This window comes from Bubalus kerabau, chromosome 7 (genome assembly GCF_029407905.1).
Source record: "Bubalus kerabau isolate K-KA32 ecotype Philippines breed swamp buffalo chromosome 7, PCC_UOA_SB_1v2, whole genome shotgun sequence".
In the NCBI taxonomy this organism is placed as follows: domain Eukaryota; kingdom Metazoa; phylum Chordata; class Mammalia; order Artiodactyla; family Bovidae; genus Bubalus; species Bubalus kerabau.
The window spans coordinates 35,521,852-35,540,946 of record NC_073630.1 but is presented as its reverse complement, the minus strand read 5'-3'; the positions used below and the strand labels follow the sequence as shown (position 1 = coordinate 35,540,946).

Sequence of the window (19,095 nt, the reverse complement as noted above, 5' to 3'; positions counted from 1 at the left end):
TCACATGCTAGTAAAGTAATGCTCAAAATTCTCCAAGCCAGGCTTCAGCAATACGTGAACCGTGAACTTCCAGATGTTCAAGCTGGTTATAGAAAAGGCAGAGGAACCAGAAATCAAATTGCCAACATCTGCTGGATCATGGAAAAAGCAAGAGAGTTCCAGAAAACCATCTATTTCTGCTTTATTGACTGCCAAAGCCTTTGACTGTGTGGATCACAATCAACTGTGGAAAATTCTGAAAGAGATGGGAATACCAGACCACCTGACCTGCCTCCTCAGAAATCTGTATGCAGATCAGGAAGCAACAGTTAGAACTGGACATGGAACAACAGCCTGGATCCAAATAGGAAAAGGAGTTCGTCAAGGCTGTATATTGTCACCCTGCTTATTTAACTTATAAGCAGAGTACATCATGAGAAATACTGGGCTGGAAGAAGCACAAACTGGAATCAAGATTGCTGGGAGAAATATCAATAACCTCAGATATGCAGATGACATCACCCTTATGGCAGAAAGTTAAGAAGAACTAAAGAGCCTCTTGATGAAAGTGAAAGAGGAGAGTGGAAAAGTTGGCTTAAAGCTCAACATTCAGAAAATGAAGATCATGGCATCTGGTCCCATCACTTCATGGCAAATAGATGAGGAAACATTGGAAACAGTGGCTGAATTTATTTGGGGGGGGGGCTCCAAAATCACTGCAGATGGTGATTTCAGCCATGAAAATAAAAGATGGTTACTCCTTGGATGGAAAGTTGTGACCAACCTAGACAGCATATTAAAAAGCAGAGACATTACTTTGCCAACAAAGGTCCGTCTAGCCAAAGCCATGGTTTTTCCAGTAGTCGTGTATGGATGCAAGCATTGGACCATAAGGAAGGCTGAGTGCTGAAGAATTGATGTGTTTGAACTGTGGTGTTGGAGAAGACTCTTGAGAGCCCCTTGGACAGCAAGGACATCAAACCAGTCAATCCTAAAGGAAATCATTCTTGAACATTCATTGGAAGGACTGAAGCTGAAGCACCATTACTTTGGCACGGACTGAAGGTGAAGCTCCATTACTTTGGCACCTGATGCGAAGAGCCTACTCATTGGAAAAAACCCTGATACTGGAGGAAAGACTGAAGGCAGGAGAAGAAGGGGGCAACAGGATGAGATGGTTGGATGGCATCACTGAATCAATGGCCATGATGTAGAGGCATCAGTGAGACCATGATAGGTACCATGGGGTCTGGGCACTAACTTGTAAAGTTTACTTGTAGCCTTCGTATCTTCTTGAAATAAATTGCAGCTGTATCACTCCATCTTATAATGAATAGCTACTGGGTATACTTGAACTTATGACTTGGTTGGTCTGTCAGCATTAAACGTATGATAGTGAATTGTGACCACGTGATTACTTTGAAAATCCATGACAAACATAATCTCTTCCAAGGCCCAGTAGCATGCCAGGAGCTACTGTTTGAATGATGTGCTGCAGAACCGTAGGGTAAACACTGATTCTCCTCTGGGGCTTAACCAAAACTCTGTTTGGTGTCCTTTTATACCATAGAGGCCATGGTCCCATGGGTCTGCCACAATGCATGGCCCAATCGGGAGGACTGCTTAGACTTCAGACTTACCTCTTGCAGGGCTTTTTCTTGTTCTGGGTTCCCTCAAAACCAGCAGGTTTCTGCATCATTCAGTCGGTGACTCAGAGAAGTATTTCCTAGGCCCCCCCAAAAAAAAAAAATGTGTCTAAAACCCAAAGAAGCCTATCAAGCTTTGTGCTTCTATCTTAGTGAAAGTGAAAGTGTTAGTCACTCAGTCGTGTCCAACTCTTTGAGACCCCATGGACTGTAGCCCACCAGGTTTCTCTGTCCATGGAATTCTGCAGGCAAGAATACTGGAGTGGGTTGCCATTCTCTCCATCAGGGGATCTTCCCAAGCCGGGGATCAAACCCAGGTCTCCTGCATTGCAGGCAGATTCTCTATTGTCTGAGCCACCAGGGAAGCTGCTCTATCTTAGTAGTAGGAATTGCAAAGTACAATACTCACCTTTTACTTTGGAAGGCATGTCACTACATGCTGCAGGCCACTGGGCCTCTAAAAACCAACCAAGGTAATAGGCTCCTGAAACTTGGCTGGTTTAGTGAAAGCATTCTTCAGAGGAACTTGGGTGACATAATATTAGAGCAGATATGTATTTAAAAAAAATGATTTAAGTACATAAATATGAACCATAAATGATTAATTATCTTATGCCATTTTTAAATTTGAATAATAAATGTAAAATTATAATTGTTTTAATGGTCAACATATGTTTTTTAGAAAGAATTTTGCAAAAATAATTTTTGAATATATTTATTAATTAGATTACCAATATGAGAAAACCATTTTGTCAGTCAATATTTTAAAAGTGGTATCACTATCATTTACCCTTTTTTAAAAGATCATTTATTTATTTATGACTGTCCTGGGTCTTTGTTGCTTTGCCTGGGCTTTCCCTAGTTGTAGCCAGTAGGGGTTACTCTTGGTGCAGCGCACAGGCTCTTCATTGCAGTGACATCCCTTGTTGTGGAGCACAAGCTTTAGGGCACACAGGCTTCAGTAGTTGTGACACATGGGTTTGGTAGTTGCAGCTCGTGGGCTGTAGAGTACAGACTCGGTGGCTTGGCACACAGGCCATGTGCTCATGGGCATGTGGAATCTTCCCAGACTGGGGATTGAACCAGCGTCCCTTGCATTGGCAGGTGGATTCTTATCCACTGAACCAGTAGGGAAGTCCTTAGGACTTTTACTCCTCAAGTGTCATGATTTGGATGGTAAATTTGGACCTCTCGACTTGAACAGAATGGAGGCTGGTATAAGAGAAAGTTGAGATGGGGATAAAATCGGATGTATGTCTATGTTGGCTCATTTCCTTACCACGTCTGTGCAACAGTGACATATACACAATTTAAATTATTGTTTAGGAGGAAAGGAGGGGCTAGAAATAATCGTGGTATCTGCTTGTGGAATATGGCCAAACTATGAGATTATCTGGATCAGCAGAGAATAACATATAGTGTAAAAAGGGAAGAAAAAATTGGCCAAGTCCAGAGTTCAAGGATGACTTTTCAGCCCTCTAGAGAAAAACAAGTAGAAATAATTAGGGCAGAGCACAGATATCTGAAAACCTGAGTTCAAACCAGGTAGAAACAAGCTAAGGATGAGGTATACAGACGTAAAACATGAATTCAGAGGTAGGGTGGAATCTCAGAAGTTAGAACACCAAGCCAAGCCTGAGAAGAGTGACGGCAGGAGAGACTTTATTCAGAGTTCTAACCTTGAAGGAAAGGATGGTGCCATTTAAGAAGGAAACAATTTGAAAATCAGAACCAGAACAAGGTCTAACTCCTAGCTTAAGGGTATCAGGCAAGAAGTTGATCCTGTGGTTTGACAATTTTTATGGAACAGAGCCAGGTATTGATTACACAGTAAGATTCATTATTTTTCCTTCTTGCAGAATCCATGTGATGATAAAAGACACAAAGACATATGGTCCAGAGAGAAAACTTGTGACCACTTACCAAAATTCCTTGTAATCGGGCCACAAAAAACAGGTAAGACTAACCAACTGTGCAGTTTGTGGGTTTTTCTGTGTTTGTTTTGTCATGAAACACAGTGTCATATAGTATTTGATTTAGTTTGCCTTGGTGAAATATTTAGCCATTCAAGTTCATTATTGAATTTCTCTTCATCACTATGGATCATCTTTATGCCATGATCCTCTAGGGGACCCTAAAGTTGCTCATTTAATTAATTAAGACTTATGGACTAAATTTTTAAGTATGAATTTTAAAGCTGTTCAACAGACAACACATTTTTGACAACTTTGAGCTTATATGTCACAGTTGTGGTATCTGATTGTTAATTTCTACCCTTTTTAGTGGCTTTGCCTCATTAACTGCTGAATTAAGTTATAAAAGAGAACTTGGGCTTCATTCAAAATATTTTATACTGTGTATCAACCTTGAATTGATTTTTTTTCAGAACCACTGACATTATCACCTTCAAATATTCTACCGGTGTGGTTTGTTTATTTCTTTGCTTGTTTTCAAATAATCCTTATGTATACATATGTTTTGGATTTATTTTCTGATGCACCTTAGGCTTATGAGGCAGTTTTCCCCATGATATTTTCTCATGTGCTGAAGGACATGTGTATAACAATGCAGTAAAAGAGAGTGACGGTATTTTGCCAATGAGATGACACTTTCAATTAGACTATTTTATACTTTCTTCAGCATGTGACAGCTTTATATACTTTGCTCATGTCCTGATTAATTAAACTTTTTATTGACTTGCTGTATTTTGAATTCACAACTCTGACTACAAGCATTTTCATCAGTGAGTGCACAAACCATAACACAAAACAAACAGTCACGATAAATAAGCCTGGCCCAGATGAAGATATTTGTAATACAAGCAAGTAGATCATTTTAAAGGTTGTGGGCAAAATTTCCAGACTATTAGATATTGGCTGTCGAAATCTTTTCTTCCTCCAGGAATATAAATTGTGTTGCAACAATAAGTTACACGTGTGCAGGGAGAGAAAAAATGCAGCACGTATTTTCATATATATCACTTTTGTTATTGTTCTTGTTATTTAAAATGTTCATTAATTTTCCACCAACTCCCTCACAGCTGTTCTAACACTGGAATGACGACTAAAGAAAGAAAGCATTTCTATGTTGTAAAATTATGTTTAAATTTTAATTTAAAATCATATCTTCTATCATTTGTCATTGAATATTACTACTTCTTAGTTCTACTAGGACACTACAGGTTAATAAGTATAAATCTAGTTTTCCTCTTTGCTGGTTGTATTTATAAAGGCAATAACTTATACCTTTAGATTTTCATATTTGACCTACCAGTGTGGAAATGATAAAGCTTTTAGCTGGTTTGAGCTTTCCCAAGATGAACAAACAAGTCAAAGAAATTGGATGATGATTTTTTATATGCTATAAAAATGAAATCTCCTTAAGGGCATTTATTAAATTTTGCCCTGCCATTTTACTAGGAGCCACCTTTCTGGATTTCCTAGGTGCCCTAAGACCTATTGTTACTTTCTTTATCTACACAGTTCTCTGTGATCTCTTCTTCCAGATCCCCAGTCCACCTGTGTAGTTCATTCCACACTCTCCTAGGGTTGGGAAATCCAACAAAGTCTCCTGAGTGCACCATGTTACAAAAAGAAATAACCTTTTCCATAAGGGAAGTTTTGATTTATGAGAGCCAGTCATTTCATGGTCCTTCCTGCTATGGCCCTCGATTTCTGCCTTAACCTAGGTTTAGCTGTGACATTCGTGCCTTCTGTGATGTCATCCACTCAGTGGTTGACGTCAGCCAGTCTGTTCAGCCCAGTGCCTCATTATCAGGCTTGTCAGGGCAGGACAGTCAACTGGCTGTCTTCCACAGTCTTGTACCCCTCTTTCAGCGTTTTGGGAAATACTGAAATTTTTAAGGTACAATCTTGGAAAATGCTTCCTCCTGGAAGCCTTCCCTGACGGCCCAAGTCTAAATTACCCATTTTCTCATATATTGGAAAAGCACTCTACTCTTTTCTCATCATGGGACTTTCCTCACCTGTTTCCTTGACTCAAATCCACAAATACACTTAAAGTCTACTGAGGCCAGCAAATATGTTTTTCTTATCAAGGGTTATCACCAATCATTACTATAGCGAGTTGTTCAGAGTTGCACTGGTCGACATCTGTTGAATAGTTTGATTAACTTTAATTGATTTGAACATAGTATTAATTGAGGTTCAGGTACTGTGCTGGATGTTTTTGATACTTCAGCCACTCATCTAACTTCAGCAGGGAAATCTAATCACCCAATTTCTGAATTTCTCCCCTAGCTGTATCAACCTACTTAACTTTGACTATGTACTCAGATTAAATGAAATGTTTAGGTCAATAGAACCATGAAGACTAATATAAGAACACAAATCATTGCTGCATGAAATGCACTTAACTGCTTTTTAGGAAATGATTTTGACACTGGAAGGATTTGGTCTTGCATATTACTTTTTGAGCAAAAATTTTGCTAAATATTTGTCTTAGGACTTCCCTGGTGGTCCAGTGGTTACCACTCTGCACTTGCAGTGCAAGGGGGCCTGGATGCAATCCCTTGTTGAGGAAACTAAAATCCCACATGCTACTCCACAAGCCTCCACCCATAATAATAATACAGTATTTTTCTTGTCTTTTATTGCTATATAACCTTTTGTCTCCTTTTTTTTTTGTAATAGGAACAACAGCACTTTATTTATTTCTTCTTATGCACCCTTCCATCATCAGCAATCTCCCCAGTCCCAAAACATTTGAAGAAGTCCAATTCTTTAATGGAAACAACTACCACAAGGGAATTGACTGGTAAGAAAAATAACAAATACAAAGTCCATTATTAGCACATGCTCATTCACAGATGAGCAATTATAGGTATATGCAAGGCATCTATGTAATTATAGAATAAATTAGTTATGTTCAATTCTACCATAGTGAATTAAAAATTAATTTATAATCATGATATGTTTAATCAGTGTTGCCTATAATTTGATTTGCACAGTGCAATAATGATAATATTTTTCTGGTAAATTAATATGATTGAATAAAGAGGATTATGGAATATTTTCATCAGAATTATTCATAAGGATATTTAAAATTCTCCTTAAGCATATTATTATTTCACTGAGTCTAGAGGTTTTTTTTTTTTTACTAAATACATAATTTGTCTTCACAACAATGCCTGAGAAAACAAATAAATCAAAAGGTTGTTTTCTTTTATACTCTGTGACTTGTATCTTCATTAAACACATAGATGGTAAATGTTGTATTGTAATCTAAGCTGATATTTGTCATGCAAATACCAGAGCGTTTCTAAAACCATATTAATGCTAGTCACACAAGTGCATAAGAGGAAAATTACTTTGTACTTAATAAGTTATGAAAATTTTAAAATCACAATATTATCCCTAAACTAAAACAGAATAAACCTGATACTGTAACTGATGTTCACTCTGGTTTTTTTTTTCTAGCCATGTCCCAATTTTCTAAGGAAAATATGGCCCTGATTTCCAAATCCCAAGTATATAAGGCAAATTCCCCTGAGGTAAACTCCCCTCACTGCGTACCTGGGTAGCATGTACTGATGGCTCAGTGGGTAAAGAATCCGCCTGCAATGCAGAGACCAGGAGATGTGGGTTGGATCCCTGGGTCAAGACAATCCCCTGGAGGAGGGCACGGCAACCCACTCCAGTATTCTTGCCTGAAAAATTCCATGGACAGAGGAGCCTGGTGGGCTACAGTCCAAAGTGTCGCAAAGAGTTGGACATGACTAAACAACTTAACATAGCATGTAATGTTATGTCAACATCACATGTGAATCTGTCCTCATGAAAAGCTCATTCTTTTAAGATGCAGCTAGGATGAGAGTGGGGCCAGGGTGATGGCAGTGAGCAGATTTGAGTTCCCATTATGAGCATCGACGTGTCCACTCTGCACCTAGGATAGCACTATTCTGTCTTATTTAAAAAGACTAAATGAATTTGAAATTGCATGCAAGTTACTGAAGGCAGAGCAGCAATTTCCTCTTATCTGTGAGCTCAAATAGAATGCAAATTGTTAAGCAGGAATATAGATGAGACTTTTCACCACTTCACATTTGGGAAACATAATAACAAATGTCAAAGAGGAAAATAAGTATCTTATATGAATTCTTAATTGCTCTCATTATTTATTTCTAGAACATTTGAGGGTTAGAGAAGTGGTGAGCTGTGAGGAGGGTTACACACATAATTAATGCCTTGCACTGAATTAACCTCTGAACATATTGATTCTATAATCTACAGACAGAGGACTGTTCCGACAGCATATGGAGGGGTGAACCTGCCGAGGCTCCGCAGGATCAGCTGGCAGGAAATATCTCCTTAATTACTCTAGATAGGCTATAATGTGTTCACATTGCTATACACACTACAAATTATGCAGAAGTTAAAAAGGAGGAAAGCAGCTATGCCCTAATCTGTCTAGTATTTTATAGCTATTCTGACTTACACATTTTCCTCTTTTGTGCACTTTAATCTCAATTTAAGAATTTAGCATTCAAGTATGCAAACATAAATTTACTATTTTAAAATATTTACTAGGCAATATGGTGCAATCTGCTGTTTGCCAAGGGTAAACTTAATTTCTTTAGATTTGGCTTTCAATAGCACAGAACATCAACCCAAATCTAAAGAATTTTCCCTCCGTTCCTTAGCAACCTACCCATTCCATCTCACTCTTTTGCCTGCCCTAAATAAATAGCCCATTAGAACAGTAATACCTGGGATTGTTTTCACTTTCAGAGTGTACAGAATAGTCTCTATTTTAACTATTATAATATCAATAATTAAAAATGTATATAGATGGATGTAAAAATGTTTAAATAATTTCCTATCCATAGTATAGTAGGAAACAATTAGACCTCAAATTAATCAATTGTCTTTCTCTGCCTTCAGGTATATGGACTTTTTTCCTACTCCATCCAACATTACAAGTGACTTTCTATTTGAAAAGAGTGCTAATTACTTCCATTCAGAAGAGGCTCCCAAACGAGCTGCATCTCTGGTCCCCAAAGCCAAGATCATCACCATCCTCATTGACCCTTCAGATAGGGCATACTCTTGGTACCAGGTATGAAGCAGTAAAAAATATCGTTAAAAGCATTTGGTGATAACTTGAATGTAAGCAATGGTAAATTACTAAAGTCCAGATGTATTCAACAGTCAAATGTTAAAAGAGCTATACAAACGAGCAAAAACTATGAGAAATAAGAGCTATCTAATTCATATCAATTTGGGCAAGGAATTTCAAGCATAGTATAATAGAAAAAAAATCAAAACATTAAGAGATTGAACCATGTAAACATGTAAAATGTTGGTCTGTCATAATTAACAAACTTAAGTATCCAAGTAGACCATCTTTAGCAATACATGGTAAAGGGCTTAGTTCCCTTAGTTTGTAAAAAAAAAAAAACTTCCTGCAAATTGTTAAAAATAAATAAATAGTAGAAAAATGAGCAAATAAACAAAAGACATAGATATATGATTTACATACACACACAAATCCAACTGCACAATTTCTGTGTAAGAATGGTCAACCCAATTATTTATCAACAAAATATAAAATCAAAATGGTACTCATAAATATCATCCTAGCATCCTGTTACCCTTATTCTCTCTGCTGACAAGGGTGTCATAATAAAGATGCTCAAACGTTCCAATAGAAGGATATATATGGAGATATTTTTTGAAAACTGATGACAGTTATCAAACAGTTTGTAAAGATACTTTTGTGGTATGATTCCTCTTCTGGGAGTAGCCATAAGAAAACCTGAAAAGGATTAAAAATATATATCCTTTTTTATTCATCAGGGTACTAATCATAATAACAAAAGGAAAAGTAAATAACCAACAATATAGAATTGTGTCACACCAAAATGGAGTCTTCTTCAGCATTTAATGCTGGTTTTAATCCATAGAATGATAATTAAAACATTGTGTTCGTTCTAATATGTGAATAGTAGTTTTAGTCGATCAGTCCTGTCTGACTCTTTGTGACCCCACAGACTGTAACCTGCCAGGCTCCTCTGTCCATGGGATGCTCCAGGCAAGAATAGTGGAGTGGGTGGCATTCCCTTCTCCAGAGGATCTTCTCAATCCAGGGATCGAACCCAGGTCTCCTGCATTGCAGGCAGATTCTTAACTGTCTGAGTTACAGGGAAGTCCTAATAGATATTGATCCAATAAGTATGTATCTCATTCGAAATTTTGAAAGCACTGTGAGGAAGCATGGAAGGTGCCTTAAGAGCACTCTGGAGAAATAAACTTTAGACTTAAAACTGAAGGACAAGTAGGTATTAACTGAGTGAGGCAGAGGGAGACTGGACGAGAGAGAAACTATGTGTAGTCCACTGGGTACAAAGAACCACAGCACAGCTAAAGAAAAAAAAAGGTCCATGTGATTAGAGAGCAAAGCCAAGGAGGACATCTGCAGAAGATGAGCCTGAGAGGCACATGGGAGCTGGAAGCCAAGTGGGAGACCAAGTGGCCACCATTCCTTGAACAATCAAAGTGAGGTGAAAGTGAAAGTCACTCAGCCATGGCCGACTCTTTCCGACCCCACGGACTGTACAAGTCCATGGAATTCTCCAGGCCAGAATACTGGAGTGGGTAGCCTTTCCCTTCTCCAGGGGATCTTCCCAACCCAGGGATTGAACCCAGGTCTTTTTGCATTGCAGGCTGATTCTTTACCAACTGAGGCACGAGGGAAGCCCAAGAATACTGGAGTGGGTAGCCTAAATCTTCTTCAGCAGAATTTCCCAACCCAGAAATCCAACTGGGGTCTCCTGCATTGCAGGTGGATTCTTTACCAACTGAGCTACCAGGGAAGCCCTGAGTAATCAAAAGCCTTTTAAAAGTGTTAAGCCAGTGTGTAACTACCAGAATTTCTTTTAAAAAACATGATACTATCTGATCTTTGAAGAATGGATTGGAGTGGAAGAAATGACCACTCAGAGAAATCAATTAGAGGCTGTAGCAATAGTCCTGCTGAGAAATGGCGGTAACAAGGACAAAAATAGGAAGCAGAAACTAGGTGAGGCATAAAGTATCAGGAAATCTTTAGGGATTAAAATCAATAGAACCTGGTTATAAAACCGTGTCAAGAATAACTCGAATTTCCAGTCTGGGCAACTAGATGATAGCCATATATTCCCATGAAAAAGTACTGAAAAAGGATACAGGCATTGTGTGGGGATGGGGAAGGCTAAAGATGTGACATAGATGGAGATCAGGAGCTTACGGAATCACTGTCACACGAAAAGCAATAATAGAGGTCGCTGGCGCTTTGGGGAGAGGTCTGAGCAGGAGACGGAAATTTGCAACTCAGAGGCCAAATGCCGTAAAAACTGGTGAAATGATCTAAGGAAAATGTTTAGAGGAGAAAAGTATAGAACAGAATGAGGCAGCCAGAGGAATAGAAGAAAAAGTCCAGCACTGTCATGACACCAAATACCAGGAAAAGAGCACAACCAAATGAAGGATCAAACAGCTGCTAAGAAATCAGACAAGCAGGCAAAATAAGGCCTGAATTATTTTCACTCAGTCGAAAGACGGGGGAAGAAGTAAAACCTTTAACAAACAAGAATCCATGCACAGCAGTCTGGATGGGTCAAGTGGTGGTGATTTGAATAATAATGAGAAACTTTCAAAGGAAGAGGGCAGTTAAAGGCCCCCCAGGGGAAAACGGGAAATCAGCCCTGGGAGGATCCGAACTTCATATCACAAGGGTGAAGTGAAGTGAAGTGAAGTGAAAGTCGCTCAGTCTTTGCGTCCTCATGGACTATATAGTCCATGCACTTCTCCAGGCCAGAATACTGGAGTGGGTAGCCTTTCCCTTCTCCAGGGGATCTTCCCAACCCAGGGATCGGACCCAAGTCTCCTACACTGAAAGCAGTTTCTTTACCAACTGAGCCACAAGCGCAGGAAACAGCTTAGATGGGAGGCAGCACTCCCTTTACAGTCTTTCTTTTCTTGTGTTGGGTCCATCCTGGCTGTCAGCTGAGTCTATGTGCCCCATTTCAGAAACATATTTTCAAAGCATTAAACTATATAATATTACAAAGGAAACAAGTATATAGAAGTATAATTATCAAATCAGTATATACCAATATATCAGAAGTATAATTATCAAATTTGCTACTTTTAAAAGTAACATCATTAAATGGCAAGATCTAATGCTGGGGGTAATACTACTGTTTGAAGCAGTGATGAGCATAAACAACTTTTGATAGAACTGAAAGACCTATAATGTGATATAAAAGAATTGATTCTTATTGGCGGTAAAATCACAGGTACAATAACTACTAAATTTTATTTAAAAGTTACTAAAAATAAAGAGGCATCTTCTTTTTTTACAGATCCAAGTTCTAAGGTCCTCTCAATTCTATCAGTGGGTATCTATTAAGAACCCCTGCACTGAAACTTAAGGGAGGAAAAGTGTATAAATGTACATGCTGGTAAATGTGGAGGTCTGGGATAGAGAAATTAAAGTGACTATGATTGTCTCTTTTATTTTAGAAAGCTGAGAATGAATTAACCTAGGAAAAAGAGAGGGATAATTTGGGAGGCAGTAGTTTGAGGAGCAAAAAGAGAGGGTGTGAATTCTTGGTTCAGGAATGAGATAAACTTGACCAGAGAAATGTAAAATTGCTTACTGCAATGAACACCTAATTAAAGTTGATGCTCTTGAATGTATGGTGAAAACAATCTATATGTACTAAAAACCAATGAATATGAATGTATACATAAATTAATGCCAAAACAAAGAAGATTAAAACATTTAATAACACTTTTAAATAACATGTAATTTTTATTTTTCCTTTTTTCTCTTGGCTTTTCAAAATTTCTTCAATAAACATATGTTGCTGAGAACAAATAGCAATGGACAGAAAAATATGGTTCTGCAAACTGAGATTGCAAGAGGTTGGGGACTAAAGTGGAACACTTGTCTTGGGAGCAAAATCCAGAAATTATTAGTAGAATCCATGAGTCAGTGACTCCCTCAAGATATAAAAATGTGTCTTTCTCACTTTATCAAAATTCATGTTGCAAAGCAAGATAATTTTTTTTTAATTGTGCCAAAAATACTGAGATGTTAATCCTTAATGAAACATTTTGAATGTGAATACATGGGGCAAAGTATTGCACATTTTCCTGGCAGAAAGCACAATCACTACTCAGAGCAGATTTATATGAATCTTTTTATTTCCACATGGATTCAACCATTTTTTAAAAAGAGAGAAACTATGCCTCTTTTTTCAAGTAAATTCTTTGAACATACACATTTGAAAGGAATAATTTTTTTTTTCTGCTAATACTTTTTACTGCTATATTGCTAAGAGTAGGTTCCCCAGACCACTGTACATTTCAAAATAATGCAACCTATTACTTAGCCAGCCCCGTCTCTTCAGTAAGTACCATAAATCTGAAGCTTGACAGGTATAATTCAGAAACTCCTACAAATGTCACCTGCCACTATAATTTCTACCCCACATTTTTATAATGGGCCTCACAGAGGACCTGCAGTGCTATTTTTTCCAGTTCTTTTGTGACTTCTGGTCATATTTTTATGCTAATCTTTTTCATTGCATGAATATAAAAAAGTTGATGCTAGACTGGTGTAAGTCAATATAAAGCAGAATAGGTACAATTCCATATTATCACAGTGTGAAGTAAAAATGTTAGCATTACTTTATTAATAATGCACAGAGTATATTTATATTTATTCAAGTTATGTTGTTTCTACATCTTATATTAAGTAAATATATTATGTAGTCTCTATGTATGTAGCATTTACAGAGAAGGTCAATAAATATACAATTATGAGAGAGGTTCAAAAGTTTTATTTCTACCCATCTACCACTCATTGCTGCTGCTGCTGCTAAGTCGCTTCAGTCATGTCTGACTCTGTGCGACCCCATAGACGGCAGCCCACCAGGCTCCTCTGTCCCTGGGATTCTCCAGGCAAGAAAACTGGAGTGGGTGGCCATTTCCTTCTCCACTACCACTCACTAGTTACTCTTTAACCATCCATCAGTTAATCATCTTTACTTTCTTAGTAGTTTTTATTTCTAACATATATAGGGCCTCAGTTCAGTTCAGTTGCTCAGTCATGTCTGACTCTTTGCAACCCCATGAATCGCAGCACACCAGGCCTCCCTGTCCATCACCAGCTCCTGGAGTTCACTCAGACTCACGTCCATTGAGTCAGTGATGCCATCCAGCCATCTCATCCTCTGTCGTCCCCTTCTCCTCCTGCCCCCAATCCCTCCCAGCATCAGGGTCTTTTCCAATGAGTCATCTCTTCACATGAGGTGGCCAAAGTACTGGAGTTTCAGCTTCAGCATCATTCCCTCCAAGAAATCCCAGGGCTGATCTCCTTCAGAATGGACTGGCTGGATCTCCTTGCAGTCCAAGGGACTCTCAAGAGTCTTCTCCAACACCACAGTTCAAAAGCATCAATTCTTTGGTGCTCAGCTTTCTTCACAGTCCAACTCTCACATTCATACATGACCACTGGAAAAACCATAGCCTTGACTAGATGGACCTTTGTTGGCAAAGTAATGTCTCTGCTTTTGCATATGCTATCTAGGTTGGTTATATAGGGCCTAATATTACATAATTCTATCAGGCTGTGATATACTTCCAAACTTATCCTGTAGTAAATCTTCTTTAAGTTCACTTTGAAATATCTTGCAAAAGCAATTCATCCATTCCCACACACCTCATTCATCTTCACTCAGATTTACTTTAAAGTTCTTCTGTTTCCACATTAATTTTTTTTCTGCTTATCCAAATCTTTCTCACTATATTTTAGCTCAAAAGCTTCAATCATTAAAAAATACCTTCACATTTCATTCAGAACTGATCACTTATTGGTCTGGCTATCACAGCAAAAAACTTATACCTCTATCATACATATGACTTTATCACAATCTGTTCATTTGTTGCTTTCCATATAAGGTTTTCATTTCTTTGAAGATAGCATTTTGTCTTACCTGTATCTTTTTATCTCTATAATCTATTGCAGTTCTTTGTTCTGGCAAGGATCTTGATAAATGCTTATGAAATTATATTGACTTGTGTTGGGCTTTTGAACTTGACCAATGATGGTTGGATGTGAAGGACTCAGAGGATTTGGTACTAAAAAGCAGCCTAGTGAATTCATATTTACGAATTAGCAGAGTTAGGTGGAAGCCCTTGGGAGGGAAAAAGCAAAGTGCCTTGGGCAACATCAACATGAATGTGACACCTAAACAAGTGTTATAGACACCTGCCTTCTCTGTACACGTGGCACCTGCCACACAGGGATATTGGGGAATTGTCAGAACTTGCCGGAGCGGCTGTAACGAAACAAGAGCACGGTAATGTGGAAGCCAGCCCCCGCCAGTTGAAGTCTGTTTTCATCAGGCTTGATTCATCTGGTCCCTGACATCTTTTCACTTCTAATCAGATCCATGGAGAAAATCCTTGTACTCTGTCTCTTGTCTTGCACCTAAATATTTTATACATGAAGACAGCTACAGGCTTACGTGAATGCCACTTGATATGTATAGAAGGCTTATACTCTAGAGAAGCCATATGCCAATGCCTCAGTTTCAATACAGCATGTACTTTTCACCTTGTTTCTCATTCTAAAATCAAGTGATCATTTTTCATTACTTTTTTGGAATAAAAGACACACACTCTCATCCACACATCAAACATATACAGGCACACATACGTTTGCAGGCATGATGATTGATTTTACAATTGACTTTCTTGTTCAAGCACCAAAGATCACATGAAGATCCAGCTGCCCTGAGGTTTAATTTCTATGAAGTTATCACAACAGGACATTGGGCCCCATCTGACCTGAAAACTTTGCAGAGGAGATGTCTAATACCTGGCTGGTATGCGGTCCACATAGAAAGATGGCTCACTTACTTTGCTACTTCTCAGGTAATGTCGTGAAATGAATTTCTTCAGTTTATTGTATCATGATAGTGTTGCACTGACAAACAGAAAATATAAATTAACATTGCCACAGATAGCAATTTATTATCAGAGATGATCATACCTAAGAAGAAATGTGGATTTTTACACTTCTAATGGCAGTGGTAGTACTACAATGTTAAGTGACTATGAAACACGTTCTTGGGATCTTGTCCTCACACAGGACGCTTCACGTGCTTCATAGGCAGTAACCAGTAGCAGAACTGCCAGTTAAATGGCACATCTATTGAACACCATGTGCAAATACGCATGCATCCCCTATCGCATGGAACTCTTATGAGAAAAGAAGGCCATGGATTAGACTGTCAAAATGGGAAGAACCTGGGATAGAACAGGAAATAAGGATTTGAGGAAAGTGTCCACATCCTGTATCTTCTTCATTCCTGTTCGGCTCACAACCATGTGAGTTCTCTGCCATGGTTTGTAAGGAGAATAGATGGGTAATTTTCATCTGTATGCCCATTATTTCTAAGCCCTTCACTCTAAAATTAACTCATGGGATTTCATAGTTTGGATAATTTCCTGATTACAGAACAGATGGAAAATCGTGTTTCTACTGCACTACTGAATCAAGAAAGTGTCAATGTCTATTTCTGATTTACAATCACGTTAGTTAAAGGTTATGAATAATGTCTTTGGCAAACTTTGTTGTTTTATTTGGAAGGACATCAGAATAGTAAATATGCATATGTATGCTAAAGAGTGCATATTTTCTTTCTATTCACACTGATCTAATTGATTAACATCCTATCAGGTCAAGGGAGGCAGATCAGTCTACCTAATATAGTTTTGTTCTTCATAGAGTGACTATTTTTGACTCTACAGTTGCTAATTATTGATGGACAGCAGCTGAGATCTGACCCAGCTACTGTGATGGATGAAGTCCAGAAGTTTCTGGGAGTTACACCTCATTATAATTACTCTGAAGCACTAACGTGAGTCTATTCTCATGCTTGATTTCATTTCCATTATTTGCCATCATAAATTATCACTGGTAGGTGTGTATATAGCATCATTAATACTAGCTATGAATTTATACATCATCATGCTTCTCAAAAGCAGTCAAAGGAATGTCCTCATTATTCATGTAGTACATCCCTTTTGAATACCAGGATATTTTATTGGCTAAGAATATGCCTATAGAACACCTTATAGCCATTTTATATATCACAAATTTCCCTTTTTGTGAGCTCTTTCCCAACCCAAGTTTATGTAAATGTTTTACATGCCTACTCTGTGCAGAAAGTGTCCTAGGAATGGAGGTTACAGAGGTGAAACAGATGATCTTTATCTCCAAGTAATTTGCACATTAGAAATAAAATGTTGATGGCCACGGTTAGCCCTATGAAAATGAATAGTATTTCAGGCAGAACTGGGAAAGGGATGCATTCATGTTTTACTCTGTATTTATTACATTGTATATAACCAAATATAATCATGTATAACATTGCAGTGGTCTATTATTGTACAGTAAACCTCCCAAAACCTACCAGCATGTAACCGTAGCCATTTTATTATGTTCATGGATCCTGTGGGCTGGGAATTTAGACAGGACCTAGCCAAGACAACTTGTCTCTGGTCAAAATACCTGGGATCATATCTGGGAAGACATGAATATCTATGTATGACTTGAATGGCTGGAGACTGGAGTTTTCTGGAGGCTTCTTCACTCACATCTTTGGCTCTTAGACTGGATGGCTCAAAGCTGAGCTCAATGGGAGGAGATCTCTCTGGGTGCCTTTCTTGCAGTGAACATCCTAAGTCATTTCAGTCATGTCCAACTCTTTGGAACCCCATGGACTATAGCCCCCCAGGCTCCTCTGTCCATGGGATTCTCCAGGCAAGAATACAGGAGTGGGTAGCCTTGCCCTCCTGCAGGGGGATCTTAGGCCCCCTGGGATCGAACATTGGCAGGCAGGTCTTTACCACTCGCATCTCCTGGTAGTGACTGTGTGCTCTGAGAGGGAATGAGATGTGGAGGGAACACGGTTCAAGGCCTTCTCTGACCTAGCCTTGCAAGTCACGCAGCATCACTTACACCATATTCTGTTGATTGCAAGCCAGTCACTAGTGCCAGTCCAAACCCACGGGGAGGGAAAGGCACCTCCTCCTCTTGCTGGGGAGGGGCAAGGGCATCCTGCAGAAGACAGTGGAGGTGGGGAGGGGTTATGGTTGCAGTCAGCTTGGGAAATAAAATCCTATACTTCGGGTAATTAAAAATGGAACAAAAAAGGAAAGAGGCGAAATAACAAACAAAAACAAGAGCTCCAAGCTGTCAAAATATACATTTAAAAGGTCATGTGCTTGACTCCCTTCAAGCCTATTATGTTTTAGACAAAATTTTACAAGCCTGATTATATAATTTCCCAATTCAAAGCAGATTAGAATCAGCAATTAGACAGTTAGAGAGGGTAATGGAGGGGCAGGAAAAGCAGTAAGAAGACTGGGCTTTTCCTTATCCACTAAAACACATCTAATGAAGTTTTTACCTACACATGGAAATAACAACACATGCCCCGCTGATTAAGTAGACAGAGCGTCCTCTAATACACTTACATGAAGAGTCATTGGTGTCAGCATGGCCTCCCCTTACTCCCTGCAGTAGTTCAGGGAATGGTTTTAGCCTGTTTACTACAAATAATTCCTTATGGTTCAATAAACCTATAAAATCATACTTTTAAAGAAGAGATTACAAACAAGTACAGAATGTATGGTTTTTAATATGTCTCACACATCACAAAAATTAATAACTACAGTGATGTTCAGTGTAATAAAAGAAGTCTTGTGGCAACCAATTCATGTCCTCAAAGTTATCTAACAGTTATTTGAGAAAGCCTTTGCATCTTAATTTCACAATTTCATGCCTGCTAAACCAAACCATAAAACAAGGAATTGATATAACTTAGCAAGAATAAATGTCCTTTGTTAGACTCCGTGTTTATAACATTGTCAATGCAATAAATGATACCAGGACAGCAAAATAATGTGGATTCAAGGTTTTAACAACCCTATCTAAAAGAATGACTTTCAATAGTCTGGATGGCTCTCCTTCCTCAGATCATATTAAGCTCTGCCTCATAACAGCTGTTTGGAGAGTGAGAGAGACGGGAGCCCGTCCTGAGACGGGCTCTGCACACCTCTGCACACCCGAGAGCAGAGGAGATGCTCTCAGTGTGTATAAATATCTTGACTTGGTTGCCAAAACTGTATTTTACCTTAATGCAGTTAAACATTCTCATCCTGAGGCAGAAGATGCTGTTTAGGGGCACCGTTATGCCACCTCCCCCATTTCATTTTGCACAGCATGCCAAATTGTTCTTCCTCTTGGGAAATTAATGAAAACCTAAGAAAGGCCTATGTAATAGGCAAGACGCAGATTGGAAATGTCCAGGTTGGAAATGACTCTGTCTTCCTTTTATCCATTTAACCAGTGATGTATTTAATTTTAATTGATAACATGTACTAGGACA

At 38.6% G+C, this 19,095-nt stretch overlaps 1 protein-coding gene across 2 annotated transcripts in view; it reads left to right on the top strand.

Annotated features, from left to right (window-relative positions):
- The window catches only part of LOC129657645 (bifunctional heparan sulfate N-deacetylase/N-sulfotransferase 4), a 284,882-nt gene that overhangs the window by 257,600 nt on the left and 8,187 nt on the right, over positions 1-19,095 (top strand). Inside the window, exons 7-11 of one of the 2 annotated variants that reach the window (XM_055588030.1) lie at positions 3,485-3,581; positions 6,278-6,401; positions 8,528-8,702; positions 15,401-15,571; positions 16,451-16,560. In XM_055588030.1, coding sequence (XP_055444005.1) covers positions 3,485-3,581; positions 6,278-6,401; positions 8,528-8,702; positions 15,401-15,571; positions 16,451-16,560 — 677 coding nt within the window. The remainder of the gene's footprint in view (positions 1-3,484; positions 3,582-6,277; positions 6,402-8,527; positions 8,703-15,400; positions 15,572-16,450; positions 16,561-19,095) is intronic. The other variant, XM_055588031.1, reaches the window with a different exon arrangement.